We start from the raw sequence: 22622 nt of genomic DNA on the forward strand, positions 1-22622 counted from the left end.
TAAAGCTAATGACTTTGGGGATTTTAGCTGCAAGTGCAATCGTCGTATATAGTCGTATCAATAGTGTTCAGTAAGCCGACTCCATGTGGGAGCAAACAAAGGGTGTCTAAAGCTTGTTTGCTGTTTGTAATTCAGTGTACTAAGTGGGACACAGTGGGTTCGTATGAAGAATAAGGAACCGTAACTACAATGGCAGCAAAACTGTTATATTATGTAATCTTGTCCATTATTTCCGCACTGTGATTGCTCATGTTCCTTCCACCACTGCACGTCGGTACACAAGCATCCGTACATGCAAGCCAGATATATAAGAAGCTTTCGAAGCAGAACGGTGCAATTACTGATTGCCTCAGCTGGCGCATTTGGCGCATCTTCACGTGAAGGAAATCGAGTATAATTACGCTGCATTATAATTATTGATAAGTAAGCATTGTCATTGTAGAATAAAAGGGCCAATTCTTCGCATGAGGCTTCAGTTGAAATTCATCGCTGTGTGTTTCGTGCACAAGATTCTATACCGTTGTTCATGCGCAGCAATTTATTGATCCTTGAACCAACTTGCCGACAGTCTGTTCTTGTGAACACAACGCAAAGCCAATGTCAAGGCTATCTAAAAGAGAGGGAGAGAGACGAGAAACACGATGAGTTGAGGTTACCAAACTTTACTGTACACATGTGCCCCCTTTCGGGGTTTGTCTCAAGATACAAGCAGGGCTGCATAGCCATCGCTGCTCCAGCCTCGGCGGAATGCTGACGAGCGCCCGGCCCAGTGGCGAGCGCGACAAAGGCTGCTCAGCTGCTCTTTTGGGGGACGTCATTCCCTACAGCGAGGGTGGCGAGCTGGCAAAAAGGCGACGACGAGGCACGAAGCCAATCCTAACGGAGAGTCCTCGAGGTGGTTGTCTTAGGAGAGAATTCCTGCAGAGCTGGCGCTTCACGCCTGGCCTCCAGCTGTCGGCCGCTTGTTGACACGAAACGAGAGGCTACTAGGCGCCGCGCGAGCCGCGGCGTTCTATCCGCGACTCTTGCGGCGTTCGGAGTTCTCCACAGGATGCACGGGGAGCCGGTCCCAGGCACGGCCGATCAGGTCGTAGCTGGCGGCCATCTCGGGGAAGCGGTGGAACAGCTGGTCAGCCACGAACAGCTTCAGCAGGATCAAGGTGACTGCGAAGAGGACGCCAATGAACGCACAACTCGTAAGACAATTAGCGAGGCTGCGAGATAGTATTTTTAGAGCTAAGATTTTTTTCGCTCGTTGCACCCCCGTTGTGGGTACTATACTGGCTGCAAGTTGTCGTGACAAGTAGACAACTTGGGTCACTGGGCATGGCACCACTGGGCACGTGCCAATGGCTGCACAAAGCCCCGGAATGGGTACGTGGCACTGGGTATGCGTACGTAGCCAAGCAGAATAAAATGACAGAAGTGAAGAAGTCGACGACAACAAATTGCGCAGAAGTGCAAAAAAAAAAAAAAAAAATTCGCCAACAGAATCAGCCGAAGGTAGAGACATGTGAAGTGGACAAAATGACAGCACAAAATTATGTTACATTTGCGGCATGAGATTTGATTACAGTGTGCGATATTTTTTCCGTAAAACTTCATCCCGCTCGCGTCATTTTGTACTGACATTGGCACCATTATCGTTAGATTCGCGCAACAGCTAATTTCGCATTAGAGACTTTAAAAAAGCTTCACTGAAAACCAACTCGGACTGTCTGGGATTTCTTTCTACATTTACCAGATGTTCCTAAATTAGCCAATCCCGCCTCCTCTTCAGCCCGATATATTTGCACCACAAGTCACATTACGTAGTCAGCTAGTACAGAAAATTTTACTAATTTCCGTGATTAACGACTTTCGAACCCGTGCTTAAATGGCGCTGCCGAATTCAAATCATTGCTCGTGGTGCGTACTCCAGCGAACAAAAGTAAATAAAGCTCCCTTCTTCGGTTTCGAGGTGTACTTCTGGCTTGTAACCGAAGCGCAAGTGATTGTGTTCTTTTACACGGCCCTTCTATAAAGCTCCAGAGTAACGGAATCGTCAAACGTCTGTCAAAGAGTCAGCCTTGGTGCGTTGTCTCCTTTGTTGCCTCTCATTGGGCTACTATTACTGCAGTCAACGAGGCACCAGCGTGGGCGCGTCACTACGTGTCGAAAGTGAGGGCACTAGCTAGAGCAACTAGCTAGTGCAACTAGCTAGACAAGCACAAACGCGGAGTTCAGCAACACGAACGAGAAATGCGCCCTCTAAAGGGACGCTCAATAGAACAACAGGCCGAGCTCTATTATCTCTATTACCGTGACAGGAAGCATGGCACGACAGAAAAAGGCGTACAAAGCGGGCGACGCCGCCTTAAAGGGGCACTGAACCACTTTTTATCGAAGTGGAGAAATACATTTGAAGTGAACATAGGCTATTTCAGAACCACTTTGCCGCAAAAAGTACTCCAATGCGTTCAGTAGAAGCGGAGTTATCGGCAATCAAACACGGCCTCCAGCTGTGCTCACCTTCCTCCTCCAATGCCTTGCACTACGAAGGCTACGGCGGAGACGTCACCGTGGCGCGCAGTTCAAGTTTCCGATTTGGTGCCTATGCCGCACTAAACGTAAGCCAAACGCGGCTGTCCTCAGAGAGTCGCAGTGCGCTTAGCCACTGGACTCGTGGCGGCACCTCGCGGCGGCCGCGGTGTAGCCGAGAGCAGCGACCAATAGCAGCCGCGTATTGGAGTGTGCTTTATGACGAAATAAAGCACACAGGAAAGAGCGAGGAGCATGGCGTTTTTGAAACGAGAGCTATTTGAGAAAAAGGTGACTTCGCTCCACGGACCGCGTACGACAGCAGAACTTGGCTGAGATGTTCACAACAGCGTATGCTACACGCGGACTATGTTATTCACCAAGCCCGAGTAATGGTTAAGGCCCCATTTAAGAATTTCGAACTTTTTATTGACAAAAGTTTATTACATTGTTTTGTAGAAGAGCCACAGATTGAACTTATATAATTTTGATAGCATTTAATGCGGCGCGATGACCCAAATACGAAAAAAGAAAGCGATAAACTTGCTAATCTGTGACGTCACACTGACGTACTGACGCTGAGGTTTAGGCGCGAAAAAACAAAGAATGTTGGTCTTCATTTTTGTCATCAAGTAAAGAACGTCCTACCTCAAGGTTAATGAAAACGAAGGTATCTCCTGCAACATTTTGTCAGTCTGAAGAGATTCTGATTTGTTTTTCTGAGGATTTGCCACAAAGCACGTGTAGTAAAGAGAAAAGGGGGCACCAAACAAAGGCATGCAGCCCTGCGTGAGGCAGCTGCAGCAGTGAGTTAGCGCATTTGTTAATCCTTACCCAGCGGGTGCAGAAACACTGGCCCCTCCTTCTCACCACATTATGCTGCGCAATCGGCTCTGCCTCCAGATTTTATAAGAGAGAGGACGGAACCGAATCCCGTTCTTAGATTATTAAAAAGGATGTTTTCCCTCTCCCTCTCTTTTCTCTGGAAGATTAGGCTTTACGATGACGTAAATGCGCTTAAAAGACGTGGACGATAGATGAATACCTATGGTCACAGGTTACGCTATGCGTGTCTCGTCTTCACCTATCGTACACGTCTTTTACGCGCATTTACACCATCGTCATGCAAAAACCGATTCGCCCAACGAGGTGTACTGGCCGCATTAAGCTTTAATCTGGCCTCTCTGAGCATATTGTAACTAACATCCCGTGTACTAAGGCAGAGTCACGGAAGGTTATGAATGCACACTGTAGACACAGCAGCAGGACACTAGAAGCTAAATTGATTGAGGGTTTCTGGTTAGTGCACTTTTGCGAGAGGTCTCACCTGTGACCTGCACGGCAAACCCTTGGCCCTGCCAGAAGGCAAGCAGAATCAGCGCCATCAGAGCCAGAACCAGGCACAGGGTGGTGCTAGGGTTTTTCCAGGACAGCAGGCTGCGAAGAGAAAAGCGATGTCAGAGCACGTCATACGTCAGACGTTCGCGAGCGAGAGTAAACGAGTGAACGCGAACGTGCGAAGTGGCGCACGTTTGGTGCACGAATACCGTCCGCTCAGATCGAATGGTAGATCTGATTTTTAAGGCGAAAGCCTTAATTGGCTCGTTGCTATGACTCATACCCGAAAAAAGCGGCGTCTAGTCCAGTGACACAAAAATATCATCATCGGGAATGGATCATGCCCCCGTAAGCAACAAAAGGTGCAATGGCTGAATATGAATGAAGGAACGAAAGAACGAACGAAATAAAGAAGGAACAAAGAAAGAAAGAGTACAGAAGTAAAGAGCAAAAGATGAAAACAAGGAGAGAAAGAAAGAAAGAACGAAAGAACATTCAAGTAGTGCACTAGGTGCTCGCATGCGTCGTTGAGCAGGTCGACCTACGGCGCCATACGTTTACTTCACAGTGCGGCTCGTTATGTCTTGCTTGAAGTCTGACCCCTCCGACCGCATAACTTAATGCGTTGCCACGTGTGCAGCAGGCTTTCACCTTCACGAGTTACATGAGTCTAACATGCTGCCGAACTTCTTATTTGCTGTTGCGAGAAAGAAAAGGAGTGTAGAATTCTGCTGGCCGCACCGTAACTAGTTAACTGACCGCCGGGTCATAAACACCGACCAGATAATGAGGGGTGATGATGTAAAACGTGGAGAGAACAGACAGAGCTCTGGAAAATACGGGTGTGGAGCATGCGAGAAGCAGCGTTACATGAATGCAACAGCAGCGGGTGGAGTTATTTTTATTTTAGCGCATCACGGTAATTGCTCTGCGAAAGCATTTACACGTGCCGTACAGTCTGAAAAAAGACTGAAACCAGTTTCCGGCGATTTGCATCCCAGCGGCGAGCGGAGAATAGCCCACGGCGGCAGCCGTGTCTCCCTCTCCACCCCCCCCCCCCATCTCTCTTTCTCTCAGTGCGATACGTCAACGTTTACATGCACCGCAAAAGACTAAAACTTTCTCCAGCTACTTTCTACTGTCGCACAAATGCGATTCGCCTTCCTGGCGTATTACCACCATTCACACGGATGCGATTCGCTAGAAAAAGCGACACAACGCGTCACTTGTTGCATGCATGTAAACGCATTTCTATAACCTCTGCTTCCAAAGGTGGCTCTTGTTTTTCTTTTAATTAGTGATTCGTAGGTTTCAACGTCTCTAAGAAGCACCGAGACTACGAGGCACGGCGCAGCGGAGCGCTCCGGAAATAATTTTGACTCGCCGGCTTTTATTTAGCGTATATCGCAATAATCTGTAAGCACACGAGCGTTCTTGCATTTCGCCTCCATTCAAATGTGGCTCCCGCGGTTGCGAACCGAAGCCGCGACGCATCGTGGTCAGCAGGTGGACGCCGTGGAAGGCCACAGAACGCGTCACGGCGGCGCGTTTGATTTTTAAAATCCAAGCCATAACCGTTACCGTGCGCCTCGTGGCACAGCTGAAGCAGTCGTCGGATCGAGAACGCTGTAGGTAATCAGGAGGCTGCCCGCGTTACTAAACCCTGCTGGCACGAACACGTACGTGACGTAAAGGCGAGCCCACGGTTAAAGCGGTTAATCCTTACCTGTTGGTCTTGTCGAAGGCAGTCGATATAGCTTGGAAGGTTTTCTGAAACGAGCAACAACGAAAGGATGATTAGGCTTCCTGTAACCGTAGCAAAACACGAATGATGTTTTGTTCATAATCAGCACTACTGTGTGGTGACGCGTATAAGACGTTTAAATTTCTCGTTGCTGTTTACACATTAAGTGACGAATAACTACATTAATAACACGCTCGCGCACTTGTTAACAAAGAGGCCGATAGTTGCCAAAGGCAAGACCATGCAGCACAGAGTAGAACTGATGAGTTCAATCTACAATAATCTCTCACTTTTGGTCGATGCGCAGATAAGGAGGCGAAAGTCAAAGGATTCACATTTCCAAGGGCAAACTGTATTGCGAACATCAGTAAGAAAAACGTTAAACTTTTTTTGGGGATGATTCTTGGCCCAAGGCATTGTGTATGCGTGTAAAGGCAGGATTTTAACAAAGAGCAAACGATGCTAAAGCAAATAAGACAACAAGACACTGTCACAAGAGCATCATGGTGGGCACCTTGGCACCCTCTTTGCGTTATTGTCTGGGCACAAAAAATAAAAATAATATAACACACAACCACGCAAGTCATGTCAATTGTGTCCCTGCGACGTATTTTTTTCGTGCAGGCAAATAGGAAAAAAAGAGACATATCAGACCTCCAAGCACGCACGCACGCGCACGCATGCACGCACAGGCACACACACACACACACACACACACACACACACACACACACACACACACACACACACACACACACACACACACACACACACACACACACACACACACACACACACACACACAAGAACGTAGATTGGCCATCTTTATACACATCGCGCGCGTGTAGAAAACAAATCACGGCATGCATAACAATATAAAAACAAGCCATGAATACACCAAGTGTGGACAGGTAAGAAAAAAAAAAGAAAGGAATGACGGGGTTGTTAAATCCTCACCGAAACTCGCATGTCTAGCTTCAAGATCCTAGGCACGTCGTCGACCTTGAAGATACAGCGTGACTTTCGGGTCTGCAATGTTGCAGAAAGAAAGAATGAAATAAACAATTAATTGATTGATTAATTAATTGGAGAGCGTAAATAAGTATGCTCTGCTGTCACCGACCTGTTGCGATTGAGCTACTCTTTTCCGTGACATCAATGCCATTGGAAATAGAAGTCAACGACTTCCATTGGCTTTAACACATTGGTGCAAAAGAAACATTAGCTATTACTCGAAGAACCTAAGTTGGTTCGGGCACGAGAAGTAATTTTAATGAAGTCGGGTAGTCAGTCTTTGAGAGACGGTTAACGGACTAATGCGACTAAAGAAGCCTGTCGAGCTGGAAAGATGATGTGCACTTGTGTCGCAGTGTTTGAAAGGGAAAAAAGACTTGTCATCCAGCCGACCGTAGTACGAACCTACCAAGGTAACCCATACGGGCTTCTCAAAAAAGCAAGCTTCGCAGAGTTGAAGAAAAATTTGTAGCGGTCCGGGATTCGAACCCGGAGCCAATGCCCTACCGGGGCGCTCGCTCTACCATCTGAGCTAACCTGGAGGTCTCAGAGGTCAGAGGTCTCGCAGGTGTCAGAGCGAGGGTGAATTAATCGCCAACTCGAATCACTTCAAGTTGTCCAGACGCACTTCTCCCTTTCATGGACTTTCCCTCCAACTTGCGGGTTTCCGCAGCACGCATTTGCCATTTTCATGTTGCTGTGTGTGTGTGTGTGTGTGTGTGTGTGTGTGTGTGTGTGTGTGTGTGTGTGTGTGTGTGTGTGTGTGTGTGTGTGTGTGTGTGTGTGTGTGTGTGTGTGTGTGTGTGTGTGTGTGTGTGTGTGTGTGTGTGTGTGCTGTGTGTGTGTGTGTGTGTGTGTAGCTTAAGGTGCACTTTAGAGAACCTGAATGGTCAAAGTTATTCCATAGCCCTCTTGCACTATACACGGCATCCTTCATACCCAATGTGCAATTTAGGGACATTAAACACTACAATTTAGTTTACGTTTTCGTTATAGTGTGCACAACACGAGTTTGTTTTACCTTGCCTTGCCATCGAAGGCGTTGGTGAAGAATGCGAGACGCAAAAAAAGAAATAGAAAATTGAAGCACAAGGACTCACCTTTTTCTTGTTGGAACCGGTGCGGCTAAAAGAAAAGAGAGAAAAAATAAAGAAGAAGCAACAGTTAGAGATCTCGTGCCACGAGGCACGTGATGCGCACTTCCGTCTCATCGAATTACGCGTTCATAACAGACAATCAACGAATAAGTGAGTAAAAGAAACGTGGTTACAGCTTTGCGGTTGCAGCTCCCAATTCGCGGCACCGGAAGCTTTTCAGTGCAAAAAACCGCTGTTTAATTAATAGCTCAAGCTCTCATTTCGCAAATTGAGCTCGGCTCTTGCTCAATCCTGGACAATTGCGTGGTCACAAGAACTCTTGCACTTGTTGCCCTCCCGTTTCTTGTAAAACATATTTCGTTCCCCGTTTTTTTTTACCTTCGACCTCTGTGTAACAACACCCGAGCTCAGAAGTGCTATAATGTACTGCAGATTTTCCGCAATGCTAAAGAAATAATAGGGTACTCCAGAATGAGCATCCGCAAGCGACCTTGCACTACCCCAACCCCAGACTCCTTTTTACTATATTTGCGTTTTTTCGTGCTCTATTTGTATTTCACAAAAGATGGTTGCATCGTCGCAAAGTCTCAATGCCTGTGTCGTCGTGAGGTTCACTTCTAAAACAGTTGTTCGCGGAATTTAGAAACTCTAGAATGGTCACCGTAGCTTCGCGCGACACTTCGCCGATACATCCATTAACAGCGAAAACAGGAACTCGCGTACCTTGCGCCCAACGACTGTCCGATGACGTAGACAACAGCCGGGGCGAGCAGCAATTGCAGCAAACATCCCGCCCAGATGCAGCCTAGCGCCACCTGTGAGAAAACAATGCGTCAGGCGAATTTTTCGTCAGGCGAACAAGCGGATCTTCAAATCAAGGCTAATACCCTGCCCGATGAAAATAAGTGTAGTAGTTCCAAACAGCTAGTGACACAACTTAGTTAGTGTGCAAATCCATACCCCATTGACAGCTCTTTATAAGCAGCAAACACTGATCTCGAGCGCTATAATTTTGCTGGATGCGCGCACCGGAAGCGATGACAAGAACCGGAAATACGCCAAGGTCGCCACGTTTGAAGATCACTTGGAGAAATATGTCTTCACCTGGAAGCTACCACGCATCTGAGAATGAGCGCTGCCCTTGCCAACTAGCCGCATAACTTCTATACGGCTAATGCGGCAAATTTTTCATTCTTACTGCAATGGTGCATGTGTCACTTTCTGGAATTGTGGCCACGGTGCGAGTACTTTTGTTATCGAGAATGATCTCGAACTCAGGTTTACCTAGCGTGGTAAGGTGTAGAATGTGGTAATCGTCATAGAGGGGAATAATACAGAGATGTTTGGGGAAGGGGGGGGGGGAGTTGCGGGTGGTGATTTGTCTATCAAGTCATGCACGAAAAAAAAAAAGAATCTGCAGCAGCAGTCAACTACGCTGTTTTCCGTCGAGGCATTGTAGTTGAGCACACAAGACGCATACAAATCCATACTTTCCCAACAAAATGATGGCGTTTTTTACCCTACCGGGACATGGGAATGGATTCGTGAGTAATATGTCTTTTCCGTCATGCTAGTTTACGGTCTCGTACTCACCGTGAGGAACAGGCCTGTGCGGAACGGGCGCTTCCAGCGAACCAGCTTGCGAAGTTCGTGGAGTACGTCCTTCAGCCAGTCGTCCACGCGCTCTGTTGCGGTAAGAGTAGCGAAGAGAGAGAGAGAGAGAGAGAAAAAGATCGAGTCGTTAGCAAGATGTGCCGCAATGGAGATGCAATATGTGGTCTACTGTTAACCGAGGGCGAACTTTTCGCACGAGGCGCACGTGTAAATTTGCGCGGTTTTTCCAGAACGCAACGCTCCGAATGTTCCATGTGAAACATTTATGGAAGTGAACCAGTGGGAAGTATTCCTTTCCCTTCGCAACGGGTGCAAAGGGGGGCGTTTCTTTAAAACGGCGCAAGCTCTCGTGGCCTACTACAGCATCGCGCTACCACACTGTCACTGCAATATGGGCCTTAAACGTGCAGTAACCGAGAAGTTAACGAATTTTGGTTAATTAGCGAATGGACTGCCACGGCTACTTGCTCACCTCCGCTACACGTGTGAGTAGTGCATAAAACACTGCCACTTCCACTAAATCTTATGTTTAAAAGAATTGCAGCAGAAATCGTTCCCAGGATGACCGGCGACGTTAATGCGATCAGCATTTGAAACAATGTAGCGACGCACCGCATTGCCACCACCAAAGCGCGTGACGCCTGAGGCGCGTACTACAGCCGGGCTCCTCTCACGCGCTTCTGTCTGGACATACTGCGCCATCTATCGGCGGCGCAACGAAGTCCGCGCGCTACATTTGTCTGAATATATGTGTGACACTTGTTTGATTTCGCCAAGCACCGTAGAAAGATTATGTGATTTTTTGTGTGTGCGTGTCTTGAAGAGAGGCCCATATACCCATTGGCAAATAGCCGTGACCGAAGCTTCACTTGTTCGCGAGTGTACGACTGTATGTAATACACTACTGAGTAAAAATGTAGTAGCTGTACAATAGTAATGTAATACACGAATGGGAGTAGTACAAATATGAAGCATATACATACCGTACTTGAGAAGAGTGTCACGGACACTGAAAGAAAGAAACAAAAACACATATAAGTACATGACAACGGACAAAATGAAAAGTTGTGAGAATACGGTAAACACCGTACGTCGGCGTATTCTGTTGAGTGTCAAAATATAGTCGAACCCGAATACTATAAGGAACAGTAATAAAGCAAGCTATTAGTAGTTTATCGAATAGGTGAAACTTCTGAAGGTTGACGTAAAATTGCTCGCTCGCGCTCTATAGCTGCGCCTGCACACCGCATTCGTATTTATGTTTAGGTGACCCCATTTCTTGTGTGTATGTGTGTGTGTGCATTTAAGTGATGTGTGCGATAACGTTATACAGCATGCCGAAAAACGCATCAAAAGTGTATCGAAGAGAGCTTCTATTAAGTCACCCTATTTAGTGACGTTGAGAAACAGTTGAAGGCAAATATAAAAGTTACCGCCTACTAAGCGAAGATTAATTTTAAAATATGATCTCCTTCCTTGCTCCGTATGTAATGAATATCGCACAATAGTTCCTTATAGAAGAGTTTAGGTTTACTGATTTTGAATCACATGACATATCGAACTATCTTTCTTATAACCAGGCTCGACCTATACAATGTAACTTATAAGTAAGTGCTAGTACCTAGTTGTAATAGCAAAACAAGAGTGCGCTTTTTAAGAATCTGTGAATTTGGAGCCGTGCTGTCATTCTAGTCACAGCTTGCACTACAAATAGACACGCTGCATGGTAGCAATCAGACACACGTTTACACAAGCCGCTTACACACACAAAAAGAAACAGACGCACAATATGAAAATACTTTTCAGGCCGCGAAATATGCTACACATGAACGCAATGCTTGCAGCACAGTGGTAGAACGTAAAAGAAAATGGTAAGTAGAAAAATGCAGAGACATTAAGCTTGCAAACACCTCGCTTATTTCAGTCTGCGTTTTTTGTACTACTAGCTTCAGACAAGCAAAAACATGTGTTAAAATAATATACAATCAGGCCTTGCTTCTAATTATTATAACCTGTATTTCGGGAATGATGCTACATGGATGGGACACAAAGAGAAAGATAATCTGACATGTGTTTGGAGACTGCTCCATTAAAATAAAAAAAAAAACGCTGTTTAGGTGATGGCAACTTTGGTAAGCCAGTTAAAACGCAAAAACAAAATGCAGGTGGCGACGCCGCCGTGTCGTTTTTGAACTACAAGAAAATGACGAAATATGGGAGGTCACATTGAGGCTAGTGCTGGGAGTTTCAAAGCAAATTAAAAAAAAGAAGAAAAAGGAAAAAATTCGAGGTTTATTTTCACTTCTAGAATTCAGTCCTATTATTCAGAGAATAATGAATATATATAGAGTACTGGGCACCATCAGCAGCAACGCAAAAGCCGAAGAGGCAAAGAAAGCTACGCTTTAAAAATGCAACTCGTGCTCAAGGTATACAAAGTAAGCACATAACCTTACATATAATACGTACAAGCTTTCAGAACCATGCGTTGTAGTATAAAGATTTCACAAGTTTTGGTCTATACGATCCATGCATGCATCCCCTTAACGTGATTCTAAATAACGGTAGTGATTTATTTATTTATTTATTTATTTATTTATTGCGTTTCGCTCGTATCGAAATGAACCCGCGACTTCAGAAGTGCTGCGCTACAGACACCATGCGACTGTGCCAGGTTTCGATATTGTTCGGTTGCGGCGAAGAACACTATCCTTGTATCTTGCTTGTGTTTACACACCTGATCTGATTCTATATTTTTCGAGAGAGAGAACGAGAGAGTGAGAGAGAAAGAAACGAAAAGGGATAGGTAGAGAGGTTAACCAAGGACGTGCCCGGTTGGCTACCCTTTACACTTGGGGAGGAGAAAAAGGGAAGAATAGATAAGAAGGAGGGAAAAAAAAACAATGAAATGTCGGTCACTCGCGGCGATGCTGCCGGAAGGGCGACATTGCCTCGTCAGGCAACGCATATGCCTTTGTGCGACGCCACCCGAGACAACTTCCTTTCGTAAATTTGCCTTTGAACAAAGACGAAGAACGGGAACTTACAAGTTGAAGTTGAATGGCGGGTCCGGTTCGGCCACTCGCCTCTCCTCGAGCTCCCCCCGGTCGGCGTCCACGCTCTGGCCGCGGTCACGTGCAAGCCCAGCTAGCGCCCTCACGCGCCGCATTTTGGTGGCTTGCAGCAACACGTCGGGGGGCACCACGTCTCTGGTGAAAATGAGACCCGCGCGTGTGAACGACGTGCCGGGCTGCTCGCCGTCGACGCTTGGGGGAATGTCCGGGATGTTTTCAGGCCGAGCCCTGACAGAACACACAAACAACAACGACGACGACAAATAAATCAATTTTTCCTAGTGCAATATCTAGTATCGTGGAGTATTACCGATCCCGTAATCTCATTTGTGCGATACTGAAGAAATGCACCACGTAAACAATAAAAGAAATGGACTTGATACTCTCTGCTGATCGCAGCATGCGTGCAGAATGTAGAAATGTGAGGCAGGGGAAAGTGCAGTGATCATAGATTAGTGAGGTCTAGGATTTACCTCAGCATAAAGAGAGAAAGAGTCGAATTAGTCAAGAAGAAACAGGCCAACCTAGACGCAGTAAGGGTAAAAGTAGACCAATTTAGGCTGGTGCTTGCGAAGAAATATGCAGCTTTAGAACAGAGAGATTAAGATGACATCGAGATAATGAATGAAGCCGTCACTAGGCTGGTCTCAGAAGCAGTAATTGAAGTGGGATGTAAGACACTTATGCAACCAGTAGGTTGCATAAGTGTCTTATGCAACCTTATGCAAAGTGGAGGTAAGCTCTCCCAAGCAACAAACTACCTAATGCCTCATCAGTACCGCATTAAAACTTTTACTCGTATCACTCGTACGCCCAAAACTGGAATATTCATGCGCGGTGTGGGATCCTGGTTTTGAGTGCCTCATTCAATCTTTGGAATCGGTGCAAAATCGTAGAGCAGGGTTCATACTTCACAACTACTCTCGTCTGTCTAGTGTGTCCACCATGAAAGCTACCTCGAACCGTCCTCTTCTTTCCTTACGAAGAAAAATGTCTCGGCTATTACCCTTTCACAGTATCATCATCATTGCCATCTTAAAGAAGTACTTCTATTTGAGTTAGAGTACATTTCATTCCGTAGAGATCACCTTCATAAAGTAGGCGTCCCGTTTTCTCGAACTAACGCATATTTTCACTCATTCATTCCTAAAACAAGTTGCGACTGGAACCACCTGCCTACCTCAATTGCCACAATTACTGACACTAACATGTTTAAATCTGGTATTGAAGATCTTGTTTAGTTTTAGTAACCTGCATTTTGTTGTAACATAGTAACATAGTGAACTGTTGTTTTTCTTTTTGCTTTCTGCATTGCCGCATCTCTCTGTTTTATACACTTGTTTTTCATGCCTTCCACTCCCTTCTGTGATGCCCTCGGGCCCTGGAGGTACTTAAATAAATAAATAAATGACAAAGCAGGAAAGCGTCCAACTCAAGAGATCAGAAAGAATTCGCGGAACTTTCAAAACTGATCAACAAGAAGAAAGTAAAGGATATTCGAAATTATAGACGTGAGAAAGATTGAGAAAGCAACAAAGCATGGACGCAGCATGAAATTAGTGAGAAGAAAACTTGGCATATATGACAATGCAAGGTGTATGCACTGACGTTAAAGAATAGAAAAAAAAATTATAGGCCAATTAGTTTACTTTCGGTATTGTATTAGATATTCGGCAAGGCAATTTCTAATAGAATAAGGGCGACACTTGGCTTCTGTCAAACAAGAGTACAGGCTGGCTTCAGGAGGAGATATTCTACAATTGATCACATGCATGTCATCGATCAGGTAATCGAGAAATCTGCAGAGTACAATCGACTTTTTTGCATGGCTTTCATAGATTATAAAAAGCATTTGATTCAGTAGAGATAGCAGCAGGCACAGAGTCATTGCGTAATCTAGGAGCACTAAAGGCACACGTGAAAATCTTGGGAAATATCTACAAAGATTCCACAGCTACCTTGATTCTCCACAAGAAAAATAGAAAGTTACCTATTAAGAAAGGGGTCAAGCAAGGAGACACAATTTCTCCAATGCTCTTCACTGCATGCTTGGAAGAAGTGTTCCACCTATTAAACTGGGAAGGCTTGAGAGTGAAGATCAACGACGCATATCTCAGCAAATTTTGGTTCGCAAATGGCATTGTTCTGTTCAGTAACACTGGGGACGGCTTAGAACAAATTATTGAGGACCTAAATAGAGAAAGTGTAAAAGTAGATTTGAAGATTAATATGCAGAAGACAAAGATAATGATCAATAGCCGGGCAAGGGAACAAGAGTTCAGGATCGCCAGTCAGCCTGTAGAGTCTGTGAAGGAGTACATTTACCTAGGTCAATTACTCACAGGGGACCCTGATGATGAGAAGGAAGCTTACAGAAGAATAAGAATGGGTTGGGGCGCATGCGGTAGACATACTCAGGTCCTTACTGGAAGCTTAGTATTATCAATAAGAACAATCAGTGCATTCTATTGGTTTTAACATATGGGGCAGAAACTTGAAGGTTGACAAAGAAGCTCGAGAACAAGTTAAGGACCACGCAAAAAGCGATGGAACGATTAATGCTGGGCGTAACGTTAAGAGACAGGAAGAGAGTGGGATGGATCAGAGAGCGAACGGGGGTAGCCGATATTCTAATTGAAATTGAGAGACAAAAAGGGAAATGGGCAGGCCATGTAATAGGATAACCGGTGGACCATTAGAGTTACAGAATGGGTTCCAAGAGCACGGAAGCGCAGTCAAGGGCGGCAGAAAACTAGGTGAGGTGATGAAAAATTTGCAGGAGCAAGTTGGAATCCGTTGGCGCTGGACACGGCTAATTGGAGATCGCAGGGAGAGGCATTGGGCTGATGATGATACTTTGTAAACGTGTCACGATGCTGCATTTATGATTGTGCATGATATTTATTTATTTTGTTTACTAATATTATTTTGTGATGCTACGTGCACTTTTGGCCACCTGATGCTCGCCATTATCTGCTCTTTCATTACGTACTTATCTTGACTGCAGATTTACTTTTGTTGATAATTGCGTACGTTTTAAATCGTCATGACTATTGAATGACTTAATGAGCTACATGACGGTTCGCGGCCCGTTTGCAACAAGGTGCTGGCAGAGAGAGCGTACTTCTTCTGGAAAGTCGCGCGGATTTTGCTCGTCCAGCTGTAGTACTTGCGGTGTCGAACTTGGGCTGGACTGGTGAGCTCTTCAGCGCCCTCCACGAGGGGCGCCACCTGGCCGGAGTCGTCGGCTTGCTCGACGGCTTCCTCGCGGACCGGAGGTACCGGCGTGGACGTCGTTGCCGGCGCTTCGGCGTCAGCGCGCTGCTGCTCCTTCCGCTTCTGCTGGGGGAAATAAAGGTTAAAAGTAAATAAGGTAAAGTGAAAAAAGAAAGAACAAGAAATTTTATTCCGGTTCTCATGCGCCAAAACCAAGCTCTGCTTATGAGAGAGGGGAGGGAGAGAAGGACGGAAGGTTAACTAAGCTCCGTCGTCTCTGCACTGTAAAATAATTTACGCCCTACAAAGTTAAAAAGGGTGTAAATGTGCCTATAACTCGCACCCATAGGGTGTCTGTTATATAGATAACACCCTAAGGGTGTGAGTTATAGACACATTTACACCCTTTTGCCCTTTTAGGGTGTATATTATTTTACAGTGTGGGGACGACTGTTCCTAGTGTATCTGAATACATAAACGTTATTATTATTATTATTTTTTTTTGCATTTCGTCCCCTGCGTAGCGCGGTCGTTCCGGCCATGATCGGACCCGCACCTTATAGAGCGCCTTGTCAGATTTAGGGTCGAGCTCTGCAGAGCAACGCCACAACCACTGTGCTAGCGCGGGAAGCCAGTAAGGTCGAGTGCCGGCAGGAACGCGTAGACAGAAAAGTCGGAGTTGCTTCCCGAAAAAAAGCAACATTAACATTCGAGAGAAGCGTCGACGAACATGTGTAGTGATACGTATACAGCTAGTGCGCTTCGCCGCAGCGAAGGTGACTTTGACGACACGCTGCTGCACTGGAAATGAAAGCGTCACCTGAAGTTGATGTCACTGGCTGTGGGTAAATCAGCTCACGCATTACATACGTCTATGATTTAAGCAATATTTCCAAAATAACAGTATGAGCCGTCATCGCGAGCCAAGAGACGACAGCATTTGCATCCAACGCCCCGGCGAAGTGTTAAATTGGAAGTGAGGCGAGTGGCGAAACGTGATGAACGAGACTATTCTCGACGTGCTACGGTAAAAATGGCGGCTCCTATTGCGGGAGGCAAGAAGGAGCTGAAAGAACGCTTGAAGTTTCAGATAAAGCGGATTCAATATTAGTGCACAGCCTGGATTGAATATTACTGCACTATTGAAACAGTGACCCCGGGGAAATAGAGGGGCTATTTCTGAAGCGGAGCAGTCAACCTATACTTCGATGCAACGAAGCGTGTTGAGCGAGCGCAGTTGCTGGAGAGTGTGTTCCGCATGCGAATGTCACTTGCCTTTCCGTTATGACAGCCTGTGAACTACACTAAGGGCGAGCTCCGCTCGCTCCTAAGTCATACTGGTTGGGAATGACAGTAGTTTGAAAATCTGTCGAAAATCGTAGAGGTAGCTATATCGGCTCTTTAAATAATATCACTGCTAGAACAATCCCGTTTTCCAAAGTACCCCACACTGTTCAGAATTTCTTAACCTTCCGAAGCTCACTGTCTGCCGTTTTCGTGAAGGTCTCACTGAAAACTAAGAAAATATTTTAAAACCAGCGGCATGTTGCTCAATCTCTCCGTAGTGGGCAAGAGCCATTATTCGAGAACAAAAAAAAAACTTTATTAGCATGCGCTTATTGCGTTTCTTGCTCTCTTTTTTAATATGTTATGTTGCTGAACCTGTACTATACATATTATCTCCTTTAATCCTAGCCTACTTATGCTCGTCTTGTGCATAGATTTTAGTTGATTACACTTCCAATTGCTTGCGCACGTGCCACGCGATTCTCGACCAGTGTCTCAGAGTGAACGCGTTCCACTGCAGTCACGGAATTTCCGCTGCATTGGAAATTTCGGTTATGCACGGGCAGTTGTAAATCGCCATCTTAAATATCTTAAAATAGCGGTTCATTTTACACGAGATAAGAGAAACAAATGTCGGCTCCCAATGCTACCAGGAAGCGAACTTCACCGCACAGCGACACCCTCGCCTTTTGACTGGACTAGCACTCGTGCCTTCTCCCAGCCGGCACCGAGGGACCGTGTGGCGTTTACACTTTGCGTACTAAACGTGAACAGCGCGAAAAGCGGCATCAGGACGAAAACGAGACTGCAGTGCTCGTCCCCGTCTCGTTTTCGTCCCGGTACCGCACATGCGCTGTTCACGCTTAGTATGCGTTACCAAAGTAGTCCAGTCAGCCGCCTCAATTACTACACTTTGCAGACACAATTGTCAGCGCGTGTGCTACGCACCGCGTTGGTTTAGTCGCGTTGCCCAAACATAATGTGGGGCATTTTGAGGGGCTCTCCAGAGAAAACACTGCACTTGGTTCTATAATGATTTTACGAACGATACACGTGCGATGTTTTGAGAAAGAAAGTCGATGACCACGCTTGGGAGCCTATGGACTTTCTCTGAGGCGAGAGTCGCTCAATGTAACGGCTTCCCGTTAATATCAACTGTCAATGAGAGGTCTTGCCATAGAAGCATGAATTTATATCAAGCTCTAGGGGAAGAAAAAAAAACAGGGAAGGAAAAATGCCGCAAACCGGGAAAGCGCGGAGGCAGGAAGAATTTGCGCGAGAAAGCGGCCGCGCCATTGTCTTTGCACGGGCCCAACGTTACAGCGCCGGCGGTGCCGAAGGCACGGCCGCCGCCGGCGCCTTGATCAGTCGGCGTGACAGTTCCGCGACCAGCTGGCTGAAAACTAGCGAGTCCACGTTCTGCCCCACCAGGCTGAGCAAGAAGACGTCGCCCGCAGACAGGGTCGACACTACGGCCGCGATGCGTTTGCTGTCCGGGTATCGCCAGGCGAGCAGGCGGCGCCTGAGGGGCGCGCTGAGCAGAAGCAGGAATCGGTAGACCACCGTCAGAGAGCCGGTGAACAGGAGCAGCCCGTACCAGAACCAGAGGAAGGCGAACAGCTTCTCGTTGAGGATGTTGAGTGGGAGAACGCAGATGGCCTCGCGATTCTCGATCGTTCCCGACTGGCCGTACTTGAGGAAGGTGCACATGGCGATCCGCGGGAACGCCATCACGGCGGGACTCACGAACTCGCGGCCCTCACCGCGGTGCCAGCGCACAAGGTCCCAGCCGTATGTGAGGAACCCTCCGCCCAGAACATAGTCGGTGAGAAGCGTCTGCGCAACGACGTTGGCGACGCTGAGCAGCTCGCAGAGGAGGTACTTGACCAGGTAGCATCGGTTGCGGTTCACGTTCACCACCAGAAAGTCGACCATCTGCGATCGCAGCTCGGCCCTGTCCGGCGTCACCGCCGAGCGTATGTCCAGCGCCGCCACTATGGCGGGCACCTTGCCGCCTTCCCAGGCCTTCCAGAGCCACCGCGGCGCGTAGAAGCACAGCGCCTGGGCGAACATGAGGAAGCAGACCCACTGGTAGTAAGTGTGGTACTTGCGCTCGCCGCGACCGTGACCCACGCCCGGGTAGACGACGGTGCCGTTGTACGAGGCGTTGAACAGCCGGCGCAGGCTGAAGGTGGACTCGACCCAGCAGAAGGAGTCCACGACGCCCTTGGGCAGCGTCGGGCAGTGACAGTCGATGGGCGTGCCCACGTACTCCTTGGCGGTGAGCAGGGCGCTGAAGCACATGAGGAAGGCCACCGTGGCGCCGGTGTGCAGGCGGAACACGTTGCCGTCGATGTGCACCTTGCGCAGCTTGAAAAGCTTGCTCAGGCTTCCCAGAAGGTGCAACATGGCGCCGCTCTTTCTTGCTGGGACGCGACTGTCGTGAGCTGCAGCGCCTTGCGGACTGCTTGTGGACGAGCTTTTTGCGGTTAACCTGATGGGCGGGTTAGGTGCATTCGAACCGTTGCATCGCAAATCTCAGCGCGAGCCGACGCGGCTACGGTTGAACGGCGCGTGACCATTTCTCGCTCCTCGTACCATGGCGCTTACCCACTATACGCGGTATTAGCCGAGAAGCCGGCGGCTAAAAGCAGAAGATCAAGCTTAGGATAGTATACCCTGATCTCACTCAATTTGCTAATGGATGGATGCGAAAGTACTTTGATGCGGAAACTTCTGTTTAGGGTAATAAATGCGTTGACATTGATGTGTTGCGTGGGGCGGCGCGAATAGTATATTTTTTGAGACCGAAACAAATAGCGCCAGAAGCGAAGCGAATACGCAATTTATTCGCGAGTAGCTTGCGAATCTTCTGCAGGCTTGTCACCATTATTATTCAACAATTTCCACGCCCTTGTACTATCGACAATAGAATGTTTGTCATCGCACTGCACGTCGCGAAGTGAACTCTCTTGAAAGAACTAAGGGAGCATCACGAGCAATTAACTAAGCAGTCTATTGGCAATTTTAGGCTATTCACACCATACGCGGCGATTTATTATTATACAAAGCTTAGATCGACACACTTATTGACCAACTAATATTTGTTTAATATTGTAATTGTAACCTTCGCGATCAAATGAGAAATGCGTGCCGTCTGCGGCGGTGGCAGAGCGAAAAAAAAAAGCGCTTTCTTTTTATTCGAACCGCCACGGCAGATGACGCCACTATTGCATAAAGTGCGTTGCAATCAAACGTTTTCATATTTAATCCGCTGCGAGGACAGAGGTTCTGCATCTGTATGTAATATAAAACGACACCGACCTCATAACAGCATGTCTAGTCCAGTTTTTATTATGAGTGTTCGCCGAAGAAGTCAAGCGAAACATCACGCTTTCCGCGCACACAGTCGACGATGTAAAGTATTCGAAAACTGTTGGAAAAAGAAAACATTGTGAATTTATAATAGTCACGATGCAATTCCAGGGGGATAAAATTGAATGGTGACTAAGCGATCCGAAGATAGCGTCGTCTAAACATTTAAGCTAGCTGAAATTCGTTATAACCGCTAGCTAAAATTTAGAGGACTTCGCGCGAATTATGAGGCTAAGACAGTTTTTTTCATGAGCGACCCGCGTACAATTGATAACACATCTTACCGCCAACACTGGAAGCGGCCGCGTACTCAACGGGATAAATATGTCGATTTGTACATTTCTGCTGTGCAACTTGACATTCTGCAGGCCTATGGTAGACGTATTTCATTCAAGCAAAACCTCTCTCTCTACGAACGAACTGCAATTGAAGGATTGCAGAAACGCTCAAATATTGTCATAACATTATACAAGCGGCTTCATGAATATCCAACCGACAATATTAAAATAATTGTCTCTAACACCATCAGGAATTTGATAAGAGATGCTAAACTTGCGGGCAAAGGAATGTACTCGTTAGTCCCTCTCAGTCTGGTCCCAGGAAGGTTTTATTTACTACTCAATATACACGAGGCTAATAACCCCGGTCACCCTATTAATTGCGTCAGGCGTTGGAACTGTCACCGAGCCACTTTCAAGCCGTGTCGGTAACCTGATTAAGGGGATTCTTTCTACTTTCCTTCTTATCTAAAGGACAGCTCCCACTTCTTAGCCGGTGTCATTAATCTTGACATCTCCTATCGCTCCTTGCTGGTTACACTTTATGTTGCCTCCCATTATACTAACATTCTCCACGATGATGGCATCCGATCAGTAATCAACGCTTACGATGACCCACCTTTTGACAAATCTGTGGATAGCTCTACTTTAGGCACCTTGCTAAAACTTGTATACGGCGCACACTTTGGACAAGTGAGTAACACTTCAATGGGGACCAAAATAGGTCCCTATTATGCTAATATATTCATGGGACAACTAGACACTAAATTTCTTTCCACACGTCAACTAAAGCCACACTACTATAAACGCTAAACTGATGACATCTTTCTCATCTGGCACCACGGGGAGACGGAACTTCTAGCTTTCATTGCGGACTGTAATAAGGTTCATTCATCCATTTCGTTTTCCCAATGATGCTCACACTTATCTATCTGTTTTCGGGACGTCACAGCATCCATCTGCGGCAACAAACTTACACTTTATAAGAAACCCACTGATGTTCACCGGTGCGGCGGTGCCTTCACTTTCAGAGTAGCCACCTTAAACACTGCAGCATACCCTACACTCAAGCACTTCGTTCCAAGAGACTGTGTTCCGAACACTCCGATTTCATTAACAACTACGACAGACTCCGCTATGAACTGATAATGCAGAAGTATCCACTCCTAATCGTGAATGACGCGATTAAGCGAGCCGATGCAGTAGACCACATTGCGCTTCTCAGACTGGATAAGTGGGTTGGGCAACGAGGACAATTTAGTTTTAACAAACTGCATCGATTCCAAACGTTAATGACATCCTTAAAAAAAAAAACATCATAACGTAATCATGCAGAGTAAGCGCCTCGGAGAGGTGTTTCCGAAGCCGCCACGCGCAGTTATTTACCGACGATCAAAAAATTTACGCGACATACCAACGTCTTATAAAACAACAACACCTATTCGAATTGGCTGTGATCTTTGCAACAAGTCACGGTGCAAGGCTCGCGCTCACATGACGACTTCGCTAAATGTTATGAGCACCGCGCCAAGTTTTAGCCTTAAAGGGACCCTGAAACGCTTTTGACGATTTTCTACAAACGTACTGAGTCGTTAGAGTAGGTCCTTCTGATCATTAATTGACACATCTGAGTGCTCTGCGTAAAGCGTGTAATTTATTATAAGGTTTTAAAAATGCACATCGCTGCCGATCGCAGCGCACTGCTCGGCGGAATTTTAAGCCGCCCCTACCCATATGACCAAAATCACCCATATGACGTCAGTGGGGCGAGCTATCCGATTGGCTGACCAGGGCGCGTGATCGATAATTTTTCCAACTTTATGGTAAACAAATGATCTTCGTAATAGTTGGAATGTTAGTTAATTTGTTTTTATGAAAAGAAAGTAACATAAAGAGAATGCACAAGAACAATTTTTCAGTACATTAAGCACTTCCGGCACATAGCAAGCGTCGTCTGCTTGTGTTACAACGTACTCCATTTTGACGAGAGCTCCGCGGTCACAGTTGGTCTCAGTCTTTTCGCGAGCACTATGATTCGACTTTGTTGCCTTGTGGACTGCAAACG

The 22622-nt window shown here is 46.6% G+C and overlaps 2 protein-coding genes across 2 annotated transcripts in view; both read right to left on the reverse strand.

The window, feature by feature from the left end:
* Positions 1–656: 656 nt before the first annotated feature.
* Positions 657–22622, reverse strand: part of LOC142574046 (uncharacterized) — a 34795-nt gene continuing 12829 nt past the window's right edge. The window contains exons 2-11 of the mRNA XM_075683223.1: positions 15526–15740; positions 12375–12629; positions 10311–10336; positions 9307–9398; positions 8437–8528; positions 7717–7741; positions 6560–6631; positions 5585–5628; positions 3848–3957; positions 657–1164 (exon numbers count right to left, since the gene is read on the reverse strand). Coding sequence (XP_075539338.1) covers positions 1013–1164; positions 3848–3957; positions 5585–5628; positions 6560–6631; positions 7717–7741; positions 8437–8528; positions 9307–9398; positions 10311–10336; positions 12375–12629; positions 15526–15740 — 1083 coding nt within the window. The 3' untranslated portion in view covers positions 657–1012. The remainder of the gene's footprint in view (positions 1165–3847; positions 3958–5584; positions 5629–6559; positions 6632–7716; positions 7742–8436; positions 8529–9306; positions 9399–10310; positions 10337–12374; positions 12630–15525; positions 15741–22622) is intronic.
* On the reverse strand, positions 18140–19313 carry LOC142573813 (innexin shaking-B-like). The gene has a single exon (XM_075683062.1). The coding sequence runs from the start codon at positions 19311–19313 to the stop codon at positions 18222–18224; it is 1092 nt and encodes a 363-aa protein (XP_075539177.1). The 3' UTR covers positions 18140–18221.

Source organism: Dermacentor variabilis, chromosome 3 (assembly GCF_050947875.1).
Source record: "Dermacentor variabilis isolate Ectoservices chromosome 3, ASM5094787v1, whole genome shotgun sequence".
Lineage (NCBI taxonomy): Eukaryota > Metazoa > Arthropoda > Arachnida > Ixodida > Ixodidae > Dermacentor > Dermacentor variabilis.